Source organism: Leucopleurus acutus (assembly GCF_964270905.1).
Source record: "Leucopleurus acutus genome assembly, chromosome: 8".
Taxonomy (NCBI): Eukaryota; Metazoa; Chordata; class Mammalia; order Artiodactyla; family Delphinidae; genus Leucopleurus; species Leucopleurus acutus.
The window spans coordinates 86,852,247-86,870,577 of NC_139151.1; the positions used below are offsets into that span (position 1 = coordinate 86,852,247).

Genomic DNA, 18,331 nt, shown 5'->3' on the forward strand with positions numbered 1-18,331 from the left:
AAATCCAGCGTTGAAGGTCATGTACCCAAAGTAACACAAGGAAACAAGAAAGATGGTACTGGGTCAGATCCATTCTCTTTCTGTATTCCTAATGTTTGGGGGAAATGAGTAGCTGTAGGAGAAATTATTTGCCTTCTTGTGTATCTTTATCAGAGGCCAGGGGCCTCATTCCAACATGCTTCCTGGAAAAACACACACCCTGAAATATGCATGAAATTTGGGGGGGCTTTAAAACTCTTTGAAGCTTATGAGATGAGCTCCCTAGTGTTTCATGGATCCCAGGATAAAACCCCCAGTTGCTAAATCTTTTGGAGAATTTGTTTATGTTTTCCATGCGTGACAGACTCCTTTGTAATATGGAACTTGCTCAACTCTCCTACATTGCTGCACATTTTCTCATTACCTTGAACCGTCACTGGTATTTTTAAATTTTGACCCGATTCACTTTAGCCTTCATGTTTCCAGACTAGAACAGATAATTAAAAAACAACAGCATTGAATTTCAGTATCCTGCAGGTTGTGTCCAGCGCATCCCAAATCTAGTGTGGGCATCCTATCTACAAGCTCCCTCACCCACAGTCCCAGCACCCACACCCTCCTTGCTCCTCCAAACTGGTACGATTTATATACAGTAAAATTCACTTGTTTTAGGTGTGGGTTTTAGGGATGTAGTTCTCTGTTTCGACAAATGTATAAAGTTGTGTAACCACCACCATAATCGCCATGCAGAACAGCCCACCAGCTCAGAAGTTTCCCTTGCACCCCTTTGCACTCATCCTCTTCCCTAGGCCAGACCCTGATAACTACTGATCTGATTTTGGTCCCTAGAGTTTTGTTTCGCTCCCTTGCCCTCACCCCTCATGTCTTTTTTTTTTTTTTTTTTTTTGCGGTACGCAGGCCTCTCACTGTTGTGGCCTCTCCCGTTGCGGAGCACAGGCTCCAGACGCGCAGGCTCAGCGGCCATGGCTCACGGGCCCAGCCGCTCCACGGCATGCGGGATCCTCCCGGACCGGGGCACGAACCCTCGTCCCCTGCATCGGCAGGCGGACTCTCAACCACTGTGCCACCAGGGAAGCCCACCCCTCATGTCTTATACATGGAATCATAGGGGACTTCTCTGGCCGTCCAGTGGTTAAGACTTCACCTTCCAATGCAGGGGGTGCGGGTTTGATCCCTGGTCGGGGAGCTAAGGTCCCACATGCCACAGGGCCAAAAAAATACCAAAACATAAAACAGAAGCAATGCTGTCACACATTCAATAAAGACTTCAAAAATCGTCCACATTAAAAAAAAAATGAAATCATACAGAATGTACCCTTGGAGGCTGGATTCTTTCTCTTAGCATGCTTTTAAGATTTATTCATGTTGTTGCATTAGGTGATAGAACACAATTTGTTTATCCATTCCTTAGTTGATGGATATTTCCAGTTTTGGGCGATTACTTGCGTTCGGTTTTTTGTTGTTGTTGTTTTTGCTTTGGTTGTTTTCTGGGGAGGGGTGGGGCTGGAGAGTGGAGCACGAAAGTGTCATTGATTCTTCCTCCATCTAAATTCTTTGAGAACTGTCACCAGTGCTGTCTTGGAGCCCCAACTGCACTGGGGCCCCAACTTCTTTTTGTATGTGGGCTTCTACTTTCACATTTACTTTCCTTTTCTGCAAATTGGGACCCAAAGTTCCCCTGGTCTAGGTAGACAAGATCCAGAGGAAATAAAGCACAGGACAATGCTGTGTGCCTACTCCACATGTGGTTCACCATCAGTTTCCAAATCACCTAAAAGCTTGTTAGAAAAGCAGAATCTTAGACTCCACCCCATACCTACTGAGTCAGAGTCCCGGTGCGTCGATGCGTCTGAGAAGTTTGAGAAGCACTCACCGTATTCCACTCTAGCTACTAAAAATAATACATACGTATATGTGTGTGTGTGTGTATATATATATATATAATTTTTTTTCCTCATAATATTTGGCCCTTTCTTCCAACTTTTTCTTTCCCTCCCTAGAGTACACTCATTTTGTAGTTCCGTAAAGAATCCAAATTTGGGACTGAGGAGGAGATGGTGAGCGCGGCATCCCCAGACGATGGAGGAGCAAAAGGCGGAGGAAAAAGAGAAGGAGAAGGCGAGAACAGAGCCCAGGCTATTACTAGATCTTCGCAGCCAGACGGGGTTGGCTGCGAGAGGCCGCCAGGGCCGGACCCTCCTCGGCCTCCTCCGCGGCCTCTCCGAGCCTGGACACTCTAGGCAGGACGCGGGCTCGGCGCGCAGCCGGGACGCTCGCAAAACTTCGCGGAGCTGGGCCGGGGCCGGCCTGGCCGAGGAGGGCGGGGCGGGCGGGAGGAGGGACAGCGGGGGGCGGGGCCGGCGCGGCGAGGGGCGGGGTCAGCGCCGAGGCCGCGGGGGCAGCGACGGCGCCGGGCAGCGGGAGCAGCGGCCGCGCCATGTGGCTGCTGGGGCCGCTGTGCCTGCTGCTGAGCAGCGCCGCGGGTGAGTCGGGGGGCGTCCGGCGAACTTTCTTCGGGGCGCGGGACGCGGCGGCCGGGCTGCGATCGTGCCCCCTCCTCTTGCCCGGGCTGCGTCTCCCGGCGCGGGTGTGCACGGAGGGCGGACCCCGGCGCCGGGCTGGCCGGGACCCCGGCGAGGGGCCGCGGCGGGGTGCGCGCCGTCCTATTGTGTGGGCGTGCGCGCCGGCTTGTGCTGTGTTGTGTGTGCACGGGCGGGGCTTTGTGTGCAGTCCGGCTCTGGGGAGCCCGGCAGCTGCCCTGATTGGGCGTAGCTGGAGAGTTCGTGCGTGTGTGTGTGTGTGTGTGTGTGTGTGTGTGTGTGTGTGTGTGTGTGTTGTGTAAGGGAAAGGAGGAAGGGAGGGGAGGGGAGAGAACGCTTCCCTGATCCCATCATCCCAGACGCGGGATGCTCCGTGCCTTGCTAGCCTCTCCAGGTCCCCTTTGGTTTCTCTTGTGTGCACCCCTGTGCCTCAGTTTCCTACCTGGACAGCAGGGCGACCGGTAATCGCCGTTTCCTTCCATTCCTCCCTGGGACTGTGTTTGGTTTGGGCAAAGAGAGATGAAGCAGGGCCGGACCTGGGAATTATTAATCTTTCCCATTGATACTGGGAGCAGGACATTTATTTAAATCATCTGATTACCCCCACTCGACCTACAATGGCGAGATGCCCTGGGAGAGAATCCGGGCTTCATCTGCCGGCCCTTTGAACCTGGCATCGCCGTAGCGTGTGCATCCTGAGGTCCCCAGGAGCAGCATTGCTATTCCAGGGAACTTTTCTGCTGATGTGGGCGCGCTCCGAATTCCAGCCTGGAGCCCTTCCCCTGCCCCTGCCCGCCGGCCACAGCTGTCAGCTGCCCCTCCTAGGGTCGCCACGCCCTTGGCCCCTTGATGTTTATTTCTGGGCGGCTGATGCCCAGAAAAGTAGGTGACAGGGCCCAGTGAACTTTCTTCAGCAGAAGCTGGCTTGCCTGACGTCGGTGCCATCCTCATGTCTAATTAATGCCTGATTCTCCCAGATGCTTCTAGCTACTTGCTGTGGAGGTGTCTTTGGTGGTGTGTTTGTTGGGGAAGTGGAGACTCACTTAATTCTGAACTTCCCCCTCCCTGCCAGGTGTGCACTTGGAAAGAGAAATCTCCTCCTTCCTTGAAGTCCCTGGTCCTGGCCATCCTCAGAATCCACTGGGTAGCCTTCCCCCACTCTCAGACCTATGACATCATCCCCACTCCTGGAGACTCCCGTTTAGATGTCTGTGGGTTTGCTGCGGCTTCCAGTGAGGGTGCCATGCTGGTGGCTGCTGTGGATTTTTAACCAGGTCTGGGTCACAGTGCCTTGTTCCTCCTGAACTATTGGGCCACCACAGGGAGAGAGTTCCAAGAGGGCACTGGCACTCACGGGTAGGGGTGAATGATTATTTGGAGGCTGTTAGAACAGGCAGATTTCCAGGACATCTCAGACACAAAGACCTGCCTAGATTCATGCTCTCAATTTGCATTGCCCTGGTGTGTCCCCTGATAACACCCAAGCAGGACAGTCTGGAAGCCGGGACTTGTGTTTGTCCTCAGAGAGCTGCTTGAGGCTCAGTAGAAAGTGTTATTTATTGCATCTCCCAGTTAGTACTGGGCTGCTTTGGTTGAGTCTCCAACTCTGTAAAAATAACTGTAAAGTTAATTTTGTCTTTCTCTGGTCAGCACGGGTTACTTAATATGTGTGTGTACGTATAAAATAGGGCTGAAATAAATAAAATAGTCATAATGGGGAGGGAAAAATGGAGGGCGTGCGGTCACAGAATGCCTGGCTGTCCCAGGTGGTGGTTTTCTGTTACCTGTGGTCATTGAGCTTGTGTGGTTTTGTCTCACCTTTACAGTTAGTTGTTGGTTTAGAAACTTCTAGGCAGGTTGGGGTGTGTGCATTTCCTGTTATATTAAGCATCATCCTTCTAGCAGGGATTCTATTTTGACCTGAAGTGTTACCAGAAACAGGGCTGGTCAGTTTTCCTGAAGCCTGCATGGTGGTTCAGTTTGGGGTTCATAGTAGGCCAGGGACCCTGGCCTTCTATCCCATATCCTACAGCTCGATCCTCTTCGGGGAAGTTGATAGAACAAGAGAGATTATAAAAGCTGGTGCTTTTGACTTCTGTCTTCTTTTGATAGTCTGTAAAGAAACCTGGGGTCAGAGTGGAGCCCTAGTCTGAGTTCCGGATCTTTGTAGGTCTGAAAGGCATTTCTAGAGCAATCTGGAGGCCTTTGTTTTTCAGGAACCTTCTCAGACGCCTTCATATGTTTGTGTATGTATTTTTCTTCCTTTGTTTTTATTGTTTGTGTTAGGGAAGTGAAGCATCGATTTTGACCGCTATTATTTTTTACTGTAGCCTGTGAGAAAGGCTCAGCCCATCTGATACCCAGCTTTCCTTCCCGTGGTGGGCTCGGTGGATGTAAGTGCGTGGATGGTGAGGCATGTCTAATGGTGGCCGGGCCCTGAGGGGGTCAGACAGCCCACCTCCTTCCTGGCTGACCTTTTAGGGACTGCCTGACATTATCTTTGAAAAGGCTTGATTTCCCCTATGTGCACCCAGGAGTGTGGGTGTTGACCTTTTCTCCTGGAGAGATCTGCTTAGTGGTGTGAGTGGGTGGGTTTTATTATTATTATTTTTAACGAACTGAGTCGCTTCGTGCAGCCCAGGCCAGTCGATGAGGCCGTGTGCACCAAGTACAAATAAACACACCTTGTTGCTCTTCGTCTTCAAAGAGATGGATGAAGGCTCCCTACTGGGGTGTGAGGTGTTTTTTCCTGACAGCTCACTTAGGCCTTTCACCCTGTGATAAGTGAGGGAGAGACAGGGATATGAGCCAGTAGGGGAGGGAGGACGGTACCTTCTGGGCCTGCAAGACTGGTTTAGATGCCTCGTTGTCAGAGTCACCTGGGTAACTTGAAAGTGGACTTGTATCATCACTTTTCTGAAACAGTTTAGAGAATTTGGGAATTAGGACGGTTTCTAATCACATAATCTATGAAAGTCATGGCCTTTTCAACCTTGCATCTTTTCATGGGCAAGGAGAGGAAAGGGAACCCAGTGTTTGTGGACTGTCTCCTGTGTATGAGGTGCTTTGCTCGCCATTGAAACACATGATCCCGTTGAATTTTTCCAATAATATCATGTGATGGGAAGTCATTTTGTGGCTCCTGAGAGGTCATCTGTGCCCAGGGTGCCAGATTCTAACTCAAGTTTCTCTTGGGCCACAGTCTGGGCTTTCCCCCCTGTTTCTAGGCATCCTTCCATGCCTTTCCCCCATGTGCTTTCGTGAATTAACAATCCATGAGCTTGTTTCCATAAACAGCCCCCCTTCCCAAATCTGTCCACTTTGCAGTCACAGCAGTTGGTATTTGTGGTAATACATAAAAATAAATCCCAGCAACTTCCCTGGTGGCGCAGTGGTTGAGCATCTGCCTGCCAATGCAGGGGACATGGGTTCGAGCCCTGGTCCGGGAAGATCCCACATGCCGCGGAGCAAATAAGCCCGTGCGCCACAACTACTGAGCCTGCACTCTAGAGCCCGCAAGCCACAACTACTGAGCCCGTGTGCCACAACTACTGAAGCCCACGCGCCTAGAGCCTGTGCTCCGCAACAAGAGAAGCCATCACAGTGAGAAGCCCACGTACCGCAATGAAGAGTAGCCTCCGCTCGCCGCAACCAGAGAAAGCCCGTGCACAGCAATGAAGACCCAACACAGCCAAAAATAAATAAATAAATAAAAATAAAATGAAATAAATCCCAGTCCTTGAGTAAAAACGGAACTTTCAAAATAGCACCCGTATTTTTACTCTGTGCCTGGGAGAGGCACGCCTGGCAGGGAGTTACCAGTGGACACGGTTCCATTTCTTGACCTGAGTTGTAGTTACATGGGTTTGTTTTCATTCATTAAGCTCAATATTTACATTTCCCCTCTCTTATATGTTTATCATATTTTACAATTAAAAAATAAAAGATGCTATATACTATGGATGACTCAGAGTGATTGAACTGTTTTTAGCTATGAGATAGCCCTGGGGGCAAATCTGTTTTTGGCTGTGGAGTTGTCCTGTTGGTTCTCTTCCCCTCTTTCTTTCTATCTTTGGATTATTTTGGAATCGCATGGGCCATCCTAACTGTACAGCTCTTTTTGCCTGTGCCTCTACCTGACAATTGGGGAGATTTTTAAGATGACAGCTCCTCTGTGTGTGTGTGTGTGTGTGTGTCTGTGTGTGTGTGTGTCTGTCTTTCTTTCATTGTAATTGTGAAAGAATCTACTTTCTTGGGTCCTGAGGAGCGCCCTTAAAGACGTTTACTGGGAGAACATCTGAGGATGCAGCACTTGCGTGTCACATCTGCTTGACGTTTACTCTTGCTTACGGGATATGTGGACTTTTGTGACACGGTAACTGCCCAGTCAGAGGCATGGCAAACGTTTATTTCAGGTAGGATTGTTAGGGTTTTGGAGACGGCTGCAGGGATGGGGTTAGTCTAGGGAAGTGTCTCCACCTCGGTGCTGTTGACGTTGGGGCCGGAGAGTTCTTTGTTATGGAGGCTGTCTTGTGCATTGTAGGGTACTTAGCAGCATCCCTGGTCCTTGATGCCAGTAGCAGCCTCGCCCAGTTGTTACAACCAACAACGTCTCCAGCTGTTACCAAATGCCCCCTGGGGGCAAAAATCACCCCCACTTGAGTACCCCAGTTGAGAAGCCCTAGTCTGGTGTGAGTGCCCCCTCGCCATACATCTTGAGCATTCTGACTGCTCATCCTAAGAGTGTCTTGTAGATGCAGTGGTTCAGGATGGCATCCTCCTCCCAAGGGTGTCTTAGTCATCAGGTTTCTGCTTTCTGTTTCTGCAACCCCACAAGTTCAGTCAGTGTGAAAATACATTTTTATGTAGAAACACCCTCAGCATTGACCTTTCCCTCCTGTTTCCCTCTTGTGCCATAGTGAAAGCGGGTAACCTTGGAGATTGTGGAATTGGTTCCCTTGGGAGTGACAGGCTGAGAAAGCAGGTAAAAGGCAGGTGGCGGGGGCTTCCCTGGTGGCGCAGTGGTTGAGAGTCCGCCTGCCGATTCAGGGGACATGGGTTCATGCCCCAGTCCGGGAAGATCCCACATTCCGCGGAGCGGCTGAGCCTGTGAGCCATGGCCGCTGAGCCTGCGCGTCCGGAGCCTGTGCTGCACAACCGGAGAGGCCACAACAGTGAGAGGCCCGCGTACCGCAAAAAAAAAAAAAAAAAAAAAAAAAAAAGGCAGGTGGCGGGTGACACCAGAAGCCACTCGGTTCCCTGAGTAAACTGTTAAGCTCGGGAGGCTCACTAGCGCAGGGAACTGGAGGAGAAGCTATCTGAAAGTTTGCCTTGGGAGTTGCGCGTTGAAATCTTACCCTGGAAGTCCCCCTGCCTCTGCCCTACAGAGCAGTCATTGTTCCGCTCAGTTCCCATTTCTCCCCGTGGTTCCCTCCCCCTTCCCATCAAAAGCTTTTATAACTTGAGTTCCTTCTGCAGGTGGGCGGGAGTGTGTGGAGGGGAATCCTCTGTACTAGCAGCCAGTTGGTTTTGGAGAAATTCTCATCTTCTGCTTTCTTCTCTGAAGTCTTTGGAAAGTTACACTCTGCGTCACTTTGTAACTCTTGCATTCCTTTAAGACACTTTGCCTCGCAGCTGTCCTCCTTTGTCCTTCTCCTTTGTTCGGTGGCCAGTCTTCCTTGGGTTTTTTGCTTCCTCCTCTCTTCAGACCAGCGAAGTGCATTGTCTGCCGCTGCCTTCTTTTGTGTGTGGATTCGCGGGAGAAAGGATGTACCAATAGAGGGGCGCTGGGTTTTAAGGGGAGAGGTGCTCGTTATCTTCCCTCAGGCACACGAGAGCCTCAATCACGCCCTCTTCCAAAAGGCTTCTCCAGGGAAGAGCCCTAGCTTCCCGAGCAGGCGACCCTTTTTTTCCCTTTTGTCTCTGGGTAACTCGAAAACTCTCCTTGACCCTTTATTTGGCTGTTCACTAGTGCGGTACCAGCTCTGTGCTGTAGGGGGGCAGAGCTGTGTAGAACTTGTTCTTGGCCCTTGAAGAATTAAATGATCCAGTGAAGGAAATGGGGTTGTTTGCCTCTGTCGTGATCTGGGAAGGGCAGAGACACGTCTCCCAAAAGTGGGGTTTTGGAGGTGTTTCTAAATGTGAGATATACTGACGGATGCACCACCTTCTTGGGAACAAAGCTGTGTGTATGTCACAAGGTCTTGGCAAACGTGGATATCTGGTCATTGGGAATGTTTAATGGATGGGTCATTCTTTAAAAAAAAATTTTATTTTTATATAATTTTTAAAGGTTACTTTTCATTTAAAGTTATTACAAAATATTGGCAATATTCCCTGTGTTGTACAATACATCCTTGAGCCTGTCTTACACCCAGTAGTGCTTGTATCTCCCACTCCCAGCCCCTTTATTGCCACTCCACTGGTAACCAGTAGCTTGTTCTCTACATCTGTGAGTCTGCTTCGTTTATGCTGTATTCACTCATTTGTTGTATTTTTTAGATTCCACATATAAGTGATGTCATACAGTATCTATCTTTCTCTGTCTGACTTCTTTCACTGAGTATAATGCCCTCCAGGTTGGATGGGTCATTCTTGATCAGGTTTCAGAGGTGATGACACATGTCCTAGCTTGCTTCTTTAGCTTTAGCTATCCAGATAAAATGTTGGGGTACATCTGTTGGTATTCTAAGGCTCTTTTAGCTCTAGGCTTATGAGATTCTAATGAGACATTTCTTCTGTGGCTTTAGGCAACAACCTTCTTTATCTTATCATACTACCTACAGACACATATATGTACATACTACATACACTGTATATGATAAATATGTGTATATGTGTATAATATACATATCTTGGTATATGTATATATATACACACACATATCTTGGTGTATGTATATATACATGTCTTTATATATATATCTTACCTCTTTTAGTCACTAATCCTACTAGCTTGTAAACTCCTTAAGGGCTAGGATCATATGTTAAATGTATATGTCATATTTCTTATTTCTTTTGCGGGGTCTAGGAGTGTAGTAACGGCTACCACTCGAGGGTTACTCTACCCGGCAGGGTGCCAAGACTGTACATGTATCATTTTGTTGTAATCTTCCTGAATTAAAAACATTACAAAAATAATGCATTGAATATATGCTCACTATAAAAATTTCAAGCACAACAGAAGTCATTAAAATAAAACATTAAAATCTCTCTTCATCCTGTTTACCTTTTTTTCCTCTTTTGAAAATTACTATTAACTGTCTGGTATATATCAGTTTAGTCCTTGTGTGCCCATAGAGTTTAATGAGCTCATACTTGTCTATATTTGTAGTTTTTTGACTTGCTTTTTTTACTTAAAGATTGAATTTTGTCAGTTCTACTTTGAGTTATCTGAATTGGTCACACCTGCCTCCTGTTGTTTAAACCTTCTAGTTATTCCAAAGCATTTGGCCTTTTCACTCAACTTCACTTGCAGTTCACTTTCTCAGTTCGTGAATGGCAATCCTTTTGCCTCTATCTCAGAAACAAAATGTGGTATGGTTTCAGCTGTTTCTGGATATATTCAAGCACCTTCCTTTAAGGTGTTTGGCTTATGCTTTGCAAGAAAATATGGAATTTTAGTCTTTCTCCAATGACAGATATTTGTTTCCCTATTTTCAAATTTACGCCGTTTCCTTGCCTTTTTGTATACACAATAATTTTTCATTTCAATGCAAAATTTTAGTGTCATCTTTTACAAGACATTCTGAATAGCAGGTAAATTCAACCTCGGCATTACCAACAATGCACAGAACTGGACGGAAGTGATGACTCACATCAGCCGCTGTGACCAAGTTCACCCAGGCACTGCCAGTGACCAATAGATCACAGCTTCTGCTTACCCTGTGCTCTCATAAGAGGCTGTTGGCTGTTGGGCACATCTTGATTTCAGAGATGTTACAGTATTAAAGATGAATGAGGCACATCCTGATTTCGGAGATGTTCCAATACCAAAGGTATGTGTCTTCTTGGCCATCTTTCTTTTAGTTCTTATATAACTACCCATTCTTTTAAAAACAGCTTTAAAAACATCTGGTATATGTCAATATCGTAATTTTTTTCATGCCTCCTATGCTGATGAATCTTATTTCATTTTCACAGCAGTTCATTTAGGTAGGTGGTATGCTGTGCCATTTCAGAGATGGGGAAACTAGAAGGCTAAGGAATTTTCCCAAGCCCGCAGCCAGTAAGAGGTGGTTTCAGAATTGTCATGTAGGTCTGCACAACTTAAACCTGTGCTCTTGACTGCTGGCTCTACTGCTTTGGCACCGAGTAGACACTCAAGTTCACGTGTGTTGGAAGAAGGAGGTGTACTCCCTAGCTTGTGCTAGAGAATTCCATCACTGGGTAGTGGTGTCAGTATTGAGTCCATGCTTATTATGTTGGACAGAATGATCTGTTGGAGAGCCATTGGTCGGGGCATATCTCAAGTTGATTTTATTCAAGTGGCCTGTCCTTGGCCGATTGAAACTGACATTTTGCTCTTCCCTGCTATGGAGGACTTGTTGTTATAGGCATTTAAGTTAGCCTTTGTAGAGGCTTCCTTTATTAAAAGAAACAATAACGACAAATTATTTCAGCACCATGAGACTTGCCTTTGAATGTATTCATGATGGAGAATTTTCTCCCCCCCTTTGATGGAAATATTTTGTTGGAATACCAACCAAAAGCAATTTCTTTTTGGTCAGTACTGCCCTCAAATAGTGCTGGGTGCCAAAAAGAAGGGCCCACTGTTTATAAAGTCTAGAAATAGATTTTTAAGGCAGAAATATAGTGCTGATTATAATGCCTCCTATAAAAAGAAAAAATCTAAGTTTTTTCTTATTTTTTCACTCTGAGCTTAAGCTTGTTTAGTTCACATGAGAGAGAACTTTTTCTGAACTACTCATTGATGTTATTTATTGCGGAAGGTGAAATGTTAATGTACTGTACCAGAAAGAAGTCGTAGCTGGCAAGAATTTGCCCCATCTTGTTACCTCAAACCAAGGGGCTCTTGTGGGCAGCAGGTCCAGTCTTGTGTGGAAGTAACGCTGCAGGTCTGAAAAGCGTTAATAACTACAGGCAAGCCAGAATGAGCCTCAGAATTCCAAACCCTTACTCCCAAGTTCTCTCCTGAAAACTGTTTCTCTTTTTAATGAGTCATTGTGATACCAGGAGACTGTAATTTGGGTGAATTTGCAGGTGCTCAAGTCCAACTGTGATTTTCGACAGGCGACGTAGTTCAGTCTAAAGACAGGGTTGTCTCTGGCCTGGAGGGAGGCCGCAGCAAAGAGGGAGGGCCGCCAGTCAGCTGACTCTGGAGCAGGCCTTCAGGAACTGGGCGCTGGAGGGACATGGCTGTATGAATAACTTGATTTAGAAGACGTGCGGACCTAAGATGCCGGCGTTCCATGTGGGACACTCGTGTGCCTGTTGGCAGAGAGAAACGAAAATATAAATGGTGTGTAACTTTATTGCATTAAAATCCCTTCTCGTTATTATAAGGCCCAGTGAGGTTAGCTCTAGGGGTATCACAAGTGCGCTGCCTTTGATGGCCTTAGGGGAGCATTTTCCTTCAGCTTTTGCCTTGAATCAGGGCAGTGTTCTCCGAGAGTCATTAAACTAACCGGACACGGCTGAGAAGTGAGACCTCATCACACTTGTAGCTCCATAGTCAGTTGAAAAAAAAGCCTCTCGATTGGTTTGGAAAGTGCTAAATTTAACTTGTTTTTTAATTATAAAAATAAGATGGGGGAGTCTGGGGACGATGAAAGAGTGATTAGCAGCATAGGGTGTTTCATCAGAAAAACATCCAAAGCTGTAAAAAACTGTTGATGCTAAAAGAAACCAGAACAGAACCGAATGGAAGTTTCAGAAGCAGACTTTATAAAAGTTTGATTACAAGGTATGATAGGAGGGAGCCCAGCTGGCTGGGGCCTGGCTTAGCGGGACTGGAAAGAATGGTTGCTAATTACTGTAAAAGAGATAAAGTTGGAAAGAATGACTCGCATCAGGAATATTCCGTATTAATTAAAGATTGCATTAACCTTGTAAATGTTATAGAGAAACGATAAACATCTGTGGAACCTGTGAAGGACAGCAGTGATGCAGTAGGGGAAGATTTAGCATGCCCAAAGTTCAGTTATGTTGCCCAAGTAGATGATAATGAAATTGGACTATATGTTCAGGGAAAGGAACACAGTCCAGCACTGAGGGGGCAATCTCAGGACCTTTTGAAAGTACCCATAAAATGTAACTCAGCAATAATCTTGAACTGAAGAAAGAACTCTCCCATTCTCGTGTGATTCAAGTTCCATGAGGCGGGATGGGGTCTGTCGTGTTCTTTGGCGTCCATCTTATTTGTTTTACGGTCCAGCACCTGAGTCAGGGCTTGGCTTCGTGTCTGTCACACAATAGGGTTTCCTGTAAGTTACCTGGAAGGCACGGAGGTGATCACTAAAGATAAGTGACTGTGACTTTGAAGAAGAGAAGCAGTTGAGGGAAGAATGGAATTTAGATGTTGCCCTTTGGTGACACATTGTTTCTTCTCTAGATTTTAAAACAGTCTCATTTGGCTTCAAAGACCTGCAGAGATCTTTACCAGAGACACCTGTGGCTTAAAAAAAAACATGACAAAAAGAGAGAGGCCTTTGAGAGGGAAATGGATTATAGCAATTGTAAAGTCAGGTGATAAATTAGACAATTGGGAGTCTAGCATGTGGCGTATAAACAGGGGTTTCTGACAGGTGAATGAAAACTGTGCATCTTAATTCCATTTGAGGGGAGTTCATACAGTTTACTTAAGGAACGTGAGAAGTTACTGCGAGGAAAAAGTGAAAGCAGTTCTCTTATAAAATAACAGTGTTGAAAACATTAAACAATAAGAAAATTAAGGTTATCTTCCGGTCTAATTTAAAAGGAAATAAAAGTTTGCTACTGAAACCACACAAATGATTCAAGGAAGGAAGTGCATCAATCAATATAATCTTAGAGGGAAGTGGAGGGTAATAGAAATACATCAATTATAAGACTAAGTGTACAACAAAATGTCACTAACTCTTGCGGAAAAAAAATTACCCATCTATTCATTGTAAGAGACATAGTAAAATCCAGAAGATAGAGAGTGAAAAGTTAGGGAAATAAAATCCTGTATGCAAGGGCTACTTTCGTGGTATCAGATGAGTAATTGCATAGCATTGAGCATTAAAGGAGATAAACAGGGTTACTGCAAATGGCAAAAGTTTCATTAAACAAGTATCTGATAATGCCATGTAAAAAGACATGAAGAATTAGGAACATAATTAAAGGGTGTTGAAGGTTCTTTGAGATAAGATTAGCAAGTGCTTGCCAGATTTTGGAAGGTTAAAACATTTAGAGAGTACCTAATTTTAATGTTTCAAAGAAAAGGTCCGTGGGAATAGGGACCACCAAATCTAAAATGTGCTGGCGACTCGGCAACGAGAATCTGCCGTCAGGGGTGGCGGGTGAGACCGGCTGCTTCCTCAGGACACCCCTGGGGCCTTTCCTCCACATACCTGCTCCATGGGTTTGTGGAATTGTTTGCTAACGGAAGCTTTGGGGATAAAATCCTCCCTGCTAATGAGACGAGAAGGTTGATAAAGCTTCGAGTTGGGCTTATTCTGACACCAGCGTCTGTGGGTGGGAATTTACAAGAGCAGTTTAAGCCCTGCCATATGGATAGAAAAGGAGACTGCAAAAGTGATTGAGAAGACAAATCTGTTTTTGCTTTTATATCTTAGTAAGCATTGACATTATTTAAATTATTAGAAAACATCTTCCTGGTTGAGTATAGTGTATTTGCTCCTTTAAGAAGGTAATCTTGTCATGGGAGTATGGTGGAGAGCTTTGCTACTCAAAATGGGGTCTCCAGGCCGACAGCATCAAGCATCACCTGAATCAGAATTTGCACTTAAACAAGATCCTCGGGTGACCCTGGCTCGCGTTCAAGTTTGAGATGCACTTATGTCGTAGCTAAGAATGCAGGCTTTCCAGGGAGCCAGCCTAGGTTCAAATCCCAGCTCACTGCCTCAGCTTTGGCCAGGTTTCTTCAACCTTCTGCAACCCACTGTGTCTTCATCTGTAAATAGGGATAATAATGGTCCCTCCCATGTAGAAATCTTGTGAGTGAGGTAATGCATGTGGGGCTCTTAGCTTTTATGATTGCTCACTAACATAACTAAATGTTGTTTAACATTTAGTAACGTATAACTAAATGTTATTTCAAAAATTATTCCAGTTTATTGTAAAAATTCGGACAAAAATTTAGAAAAACGAAACTTACAGTTCTATGATCTAAAGACTGTTAACACATTGGTTTGTTTTCTTTGCTTTTTATGTCGTTTTGATCATCCGGAGAATATAATTTCATATCCTGCTCTTTTCACTTGTGAATGTAGCATTGGCATTTTCCCTCCTTAAGCTGATGTGGGAGAACAAATGGTCTAACATCCCAGAATGGCTGGGTGTATTCTTTGATGTCGGCTGTAAAAATCCTCTAAACCAACCAAGTCAGCGGCATGCTCTTTCACAGCTTGTTTCCTTGTCTATACATACAGGCTGCTATTCCCTGCCCTGTCTGATTTTACCTGGGAGTCGTTGAGGATCCTTTGAGGATCATGTATGTGAAAACAACTAGTGATAGATAAAATTCTGCTCACATCTATGTTACTGTAAATGGGTGGTCTTGCTATGTAGGAAAAGCCTAGAAGCGTAATTACCCACTGACTCCACAATTCCACTTCTAGGACTTTATCCTGATGGGATGTGTACAAAGATTCAGCCATGAGGATTGTGTGCCAGCATTGCTTTTAATGGTGAAAGGCTGGAAGCTAATGCTTCCTAGAAAGGGTGAGGTACCACATCAATATGCTAGAATACAACACAGACAGTAAGAAGGATGCTCTCCAATATGACATCCACTTGCCACATGTGGCTACTTAAAGTTAAATTAGTTAAGATTAAATAAAATAAAAAATCAAGATCTTCTGTCACACCAGGCATATTCCAAATGCTCATTAGCCCCACGTGGCTAGTGGCTACCTTATTCGGCAGCTCAGATGTGGAAAATCTCCGTCATCGCAGAAAGTTCTGTTGGATGGCACTGTTCCCGAAGAATAATTCTTACATGGAAAGAAAATTCTTAAGAAACAGAATGATTCAGATTTGCAGTATGTGTGTGTTATAAGTTTCCCCTTGGTACTTGGGGCACAACATAGCATTTCTTCATTTTTCTAAATTCCATCAAATCTAGCCCTGATTGCCTTCCGTCACCAAAAGCTAGCAATTTGCTGTAAGTCAATTGTTGAATTCTGCAGATCTTCTCAGGACCCCTGGGTGCCTGACCTGGTCACTGGCATTACTATTGCTTTTTGTTCTAAGGCCTGTTGCTTAGCTTTGGACCTTCTTGTTTGCCAAACACTTCAACCCACCTCTTCCCATAAATTAACTCTCCCACACATTTTACAGCAATGATTTACAAGGGCTGCATGGAGAGTAAACCCCTATGCCTCTTCCCCGTTCAGATGGGTGGGAAATGTTACCTATGGGGAGAAAAAAGGCTGAAACCAGACTACATTAGTAATCAATAATAAGAAAACTCTCAATTGGTTTGTGCGCTCAGCTTTCGTCTGGTTTGCAGATCCCAGTGGATACTTCGGAGAGGGCTCTGCAGTGGTGGACCCTGCATCCCTGCCCTTCCCAGCAGCATCAGGACTCCAGGCACCCAGGCCTCTTCAGGAACACCCTCCCTGCCTTGCCAGTGGGCTGAACTGATACAGATGATCCTTGCCCTAACTTCCTTGGTGGACGGTGTTGGTGCCCAAGTGATCCCTATTTCTTGCTGGAGTTTTAGCAGATGGTTCTGGCCAGCTTGACTGAGAAGGGTTTCCCAGCTCGTTCCTTCTCCCACAGCTAAATGCAGCCTTATGTCTATAGTGTGTACCCTTGCTTGCTGTCTGGTCTTACTATTGATTTAAGCTATGCCCGTGTTTGTACAGTTTTTCAGAGAAAGCTTCCTCTACACCCTTCACAACTCTACTAGTGAATTTCCTTGTCTAGAAAGCTTTCCTGCCATATTCAATTCCCAACCCAGAATGAATCTCACTTCTTTTTAAAAAAAATTGATATATGTCTACATTGCGAAATGATTAGCACAGTAAGTTAACACCCATCGCTTTACATAGTTACAATTTTTTTTCTTGTGGTGAGAACTTTTAAGATGTACTCCTTTAGCAACTTTCAAATATATAATACAGTATTGTTAACTATAGTCGTCATGCTGTACACTACATCCCAGGACTTATTAAGAATAAAACTGGAAGTTTGTACCTTTTGACCACTGTCACCCATTTGTCTACCCGCCCCCCCATCCCAGCCCCTCCCTCTGGCAAACACCAGTCTGTTCTTTTCTATGAATTTGGGTTTTTTAAAGATTCCACATATAGGTCAGATCGTACAGTATATGTCTTTCTCTGTCTGACATATTTCACTTAGCATAATACCCTCAAGGTCCATCCATGTATTCCAAATGGCAGGATATCCTTTTTTTATGGCTGAATAATACTCCATAATCTCACTTCTTAACGGCTGCCACTACCTTGCTTTTGTTCATGTTAAACTTCACACGTGGTATTCTAATTTATTTATGCTCGTTCCCTATACTTGAGTGGTTCTTAAACCTCAATGATTATAAGAGTAGCCTGGGTGTTTCAAAATACATACTTTTTAATTACTTTAAATTCTGGAATCTCTCAAACATCATAAAAAAACCAAGAATAATATAACAAATGCTAGTGTACCTGTCACACAGATCTATCAGATTTTTAACATTTTCCATATAAATTCAGATTTCTTAAAGAAAAAAATATTACAGATACTCTCGAAGACTGTCCCTCATCTCATTACCTTCTCTTCTGCCCAGAGGCCACTACGATCCTCAAGTTGGCATATAGCCTTTCTGTCTCTGTTTTTATCTTTTCCCGCATTTGTGTGTGTCTCTCTCCAATGCATCACATTTTAAAGTGTACATAAGTGCTATCATTCTGTGTGTACTTTTGCAACTTAATTTTTTCATTTATTCTTGTAATTTTGAGGTCCATCCCTGTTGCCACATGTAGATGTGTTTTTTTTAACTGCTGTAGGTATCCCATTGTATGAATATGCTGAAGCTTGTTCACTCATCTCTTAAGACATTTAGGTTGTGACCATGACTAGCCACTGCAGTGAAAATCCTTGTGCACAGAGCAGGACTTCATAATATTCTCGAAGTAGAATCCTGGATCAGAGGGTTTGCACATTCTCCGCTTGTCTAGGTAATGCCAACGTACCCTCTGAAATGGTCCTATCTATTCATATTCCCATTAGTGGTTTATGAGAGCACCTGCTTCCCCACATTTCTTCCAATATTTGGACTTGAGTTCTTCATTAGTTTTCCCAAGGGCACAAAGTGGTAACTTGCTGTGGTTTCAATGTCCTTTCCCTTGATTACCAGTGAGGGGAGTGCGGTAGGCTGTGGCCAGACCTCCCCGCCTCGTCCCCCCACTCCTTGGTCCCCCAGCTGGATATAGATGGAGAATCGGGAGGACGTTCAGCACAGGTGCAGGTGAGAGATGGTTGCTTCCGTGTCGGCATGGCAAGAATTTCCAGGTCCAGAACTCCAGGCCTCGGGGCTGGGTAATCAGGTCTAATTCTGCTGAAGGGCTGAATGTCTGCTTTCGACATGGATTCTGGGGGCTCCTATGGCTCAGCATCTCG

General features: G+C 45.3%; 1 protein-coding gene across 1 annotated transcript in view; it reads left to right on the forward strand.

The window, feature by feature from the left end:
• Nucleotides 1–2,437: 2,437 nt before the first annotated feature.
• LDLRAD3 (low density lipoprotein receptor class A domain containing 3) overlaps nt 2,438–18,331 on the forward strand; it is a gene marked incomplete at its 5' end in the record, with an annotated part of 254,480 nt that continues 238,586 nt past the window's right edge. The window contains one exon of the mRNA XM_082844027.1: nt 2,438–2,483. Within this exon, the coding sequence (XP_082700153.1) occupies nt 2,438–2,483 (46 nt within the window). The remainder of the gene's footprint in view (nt 2,484–18,331) is intronic.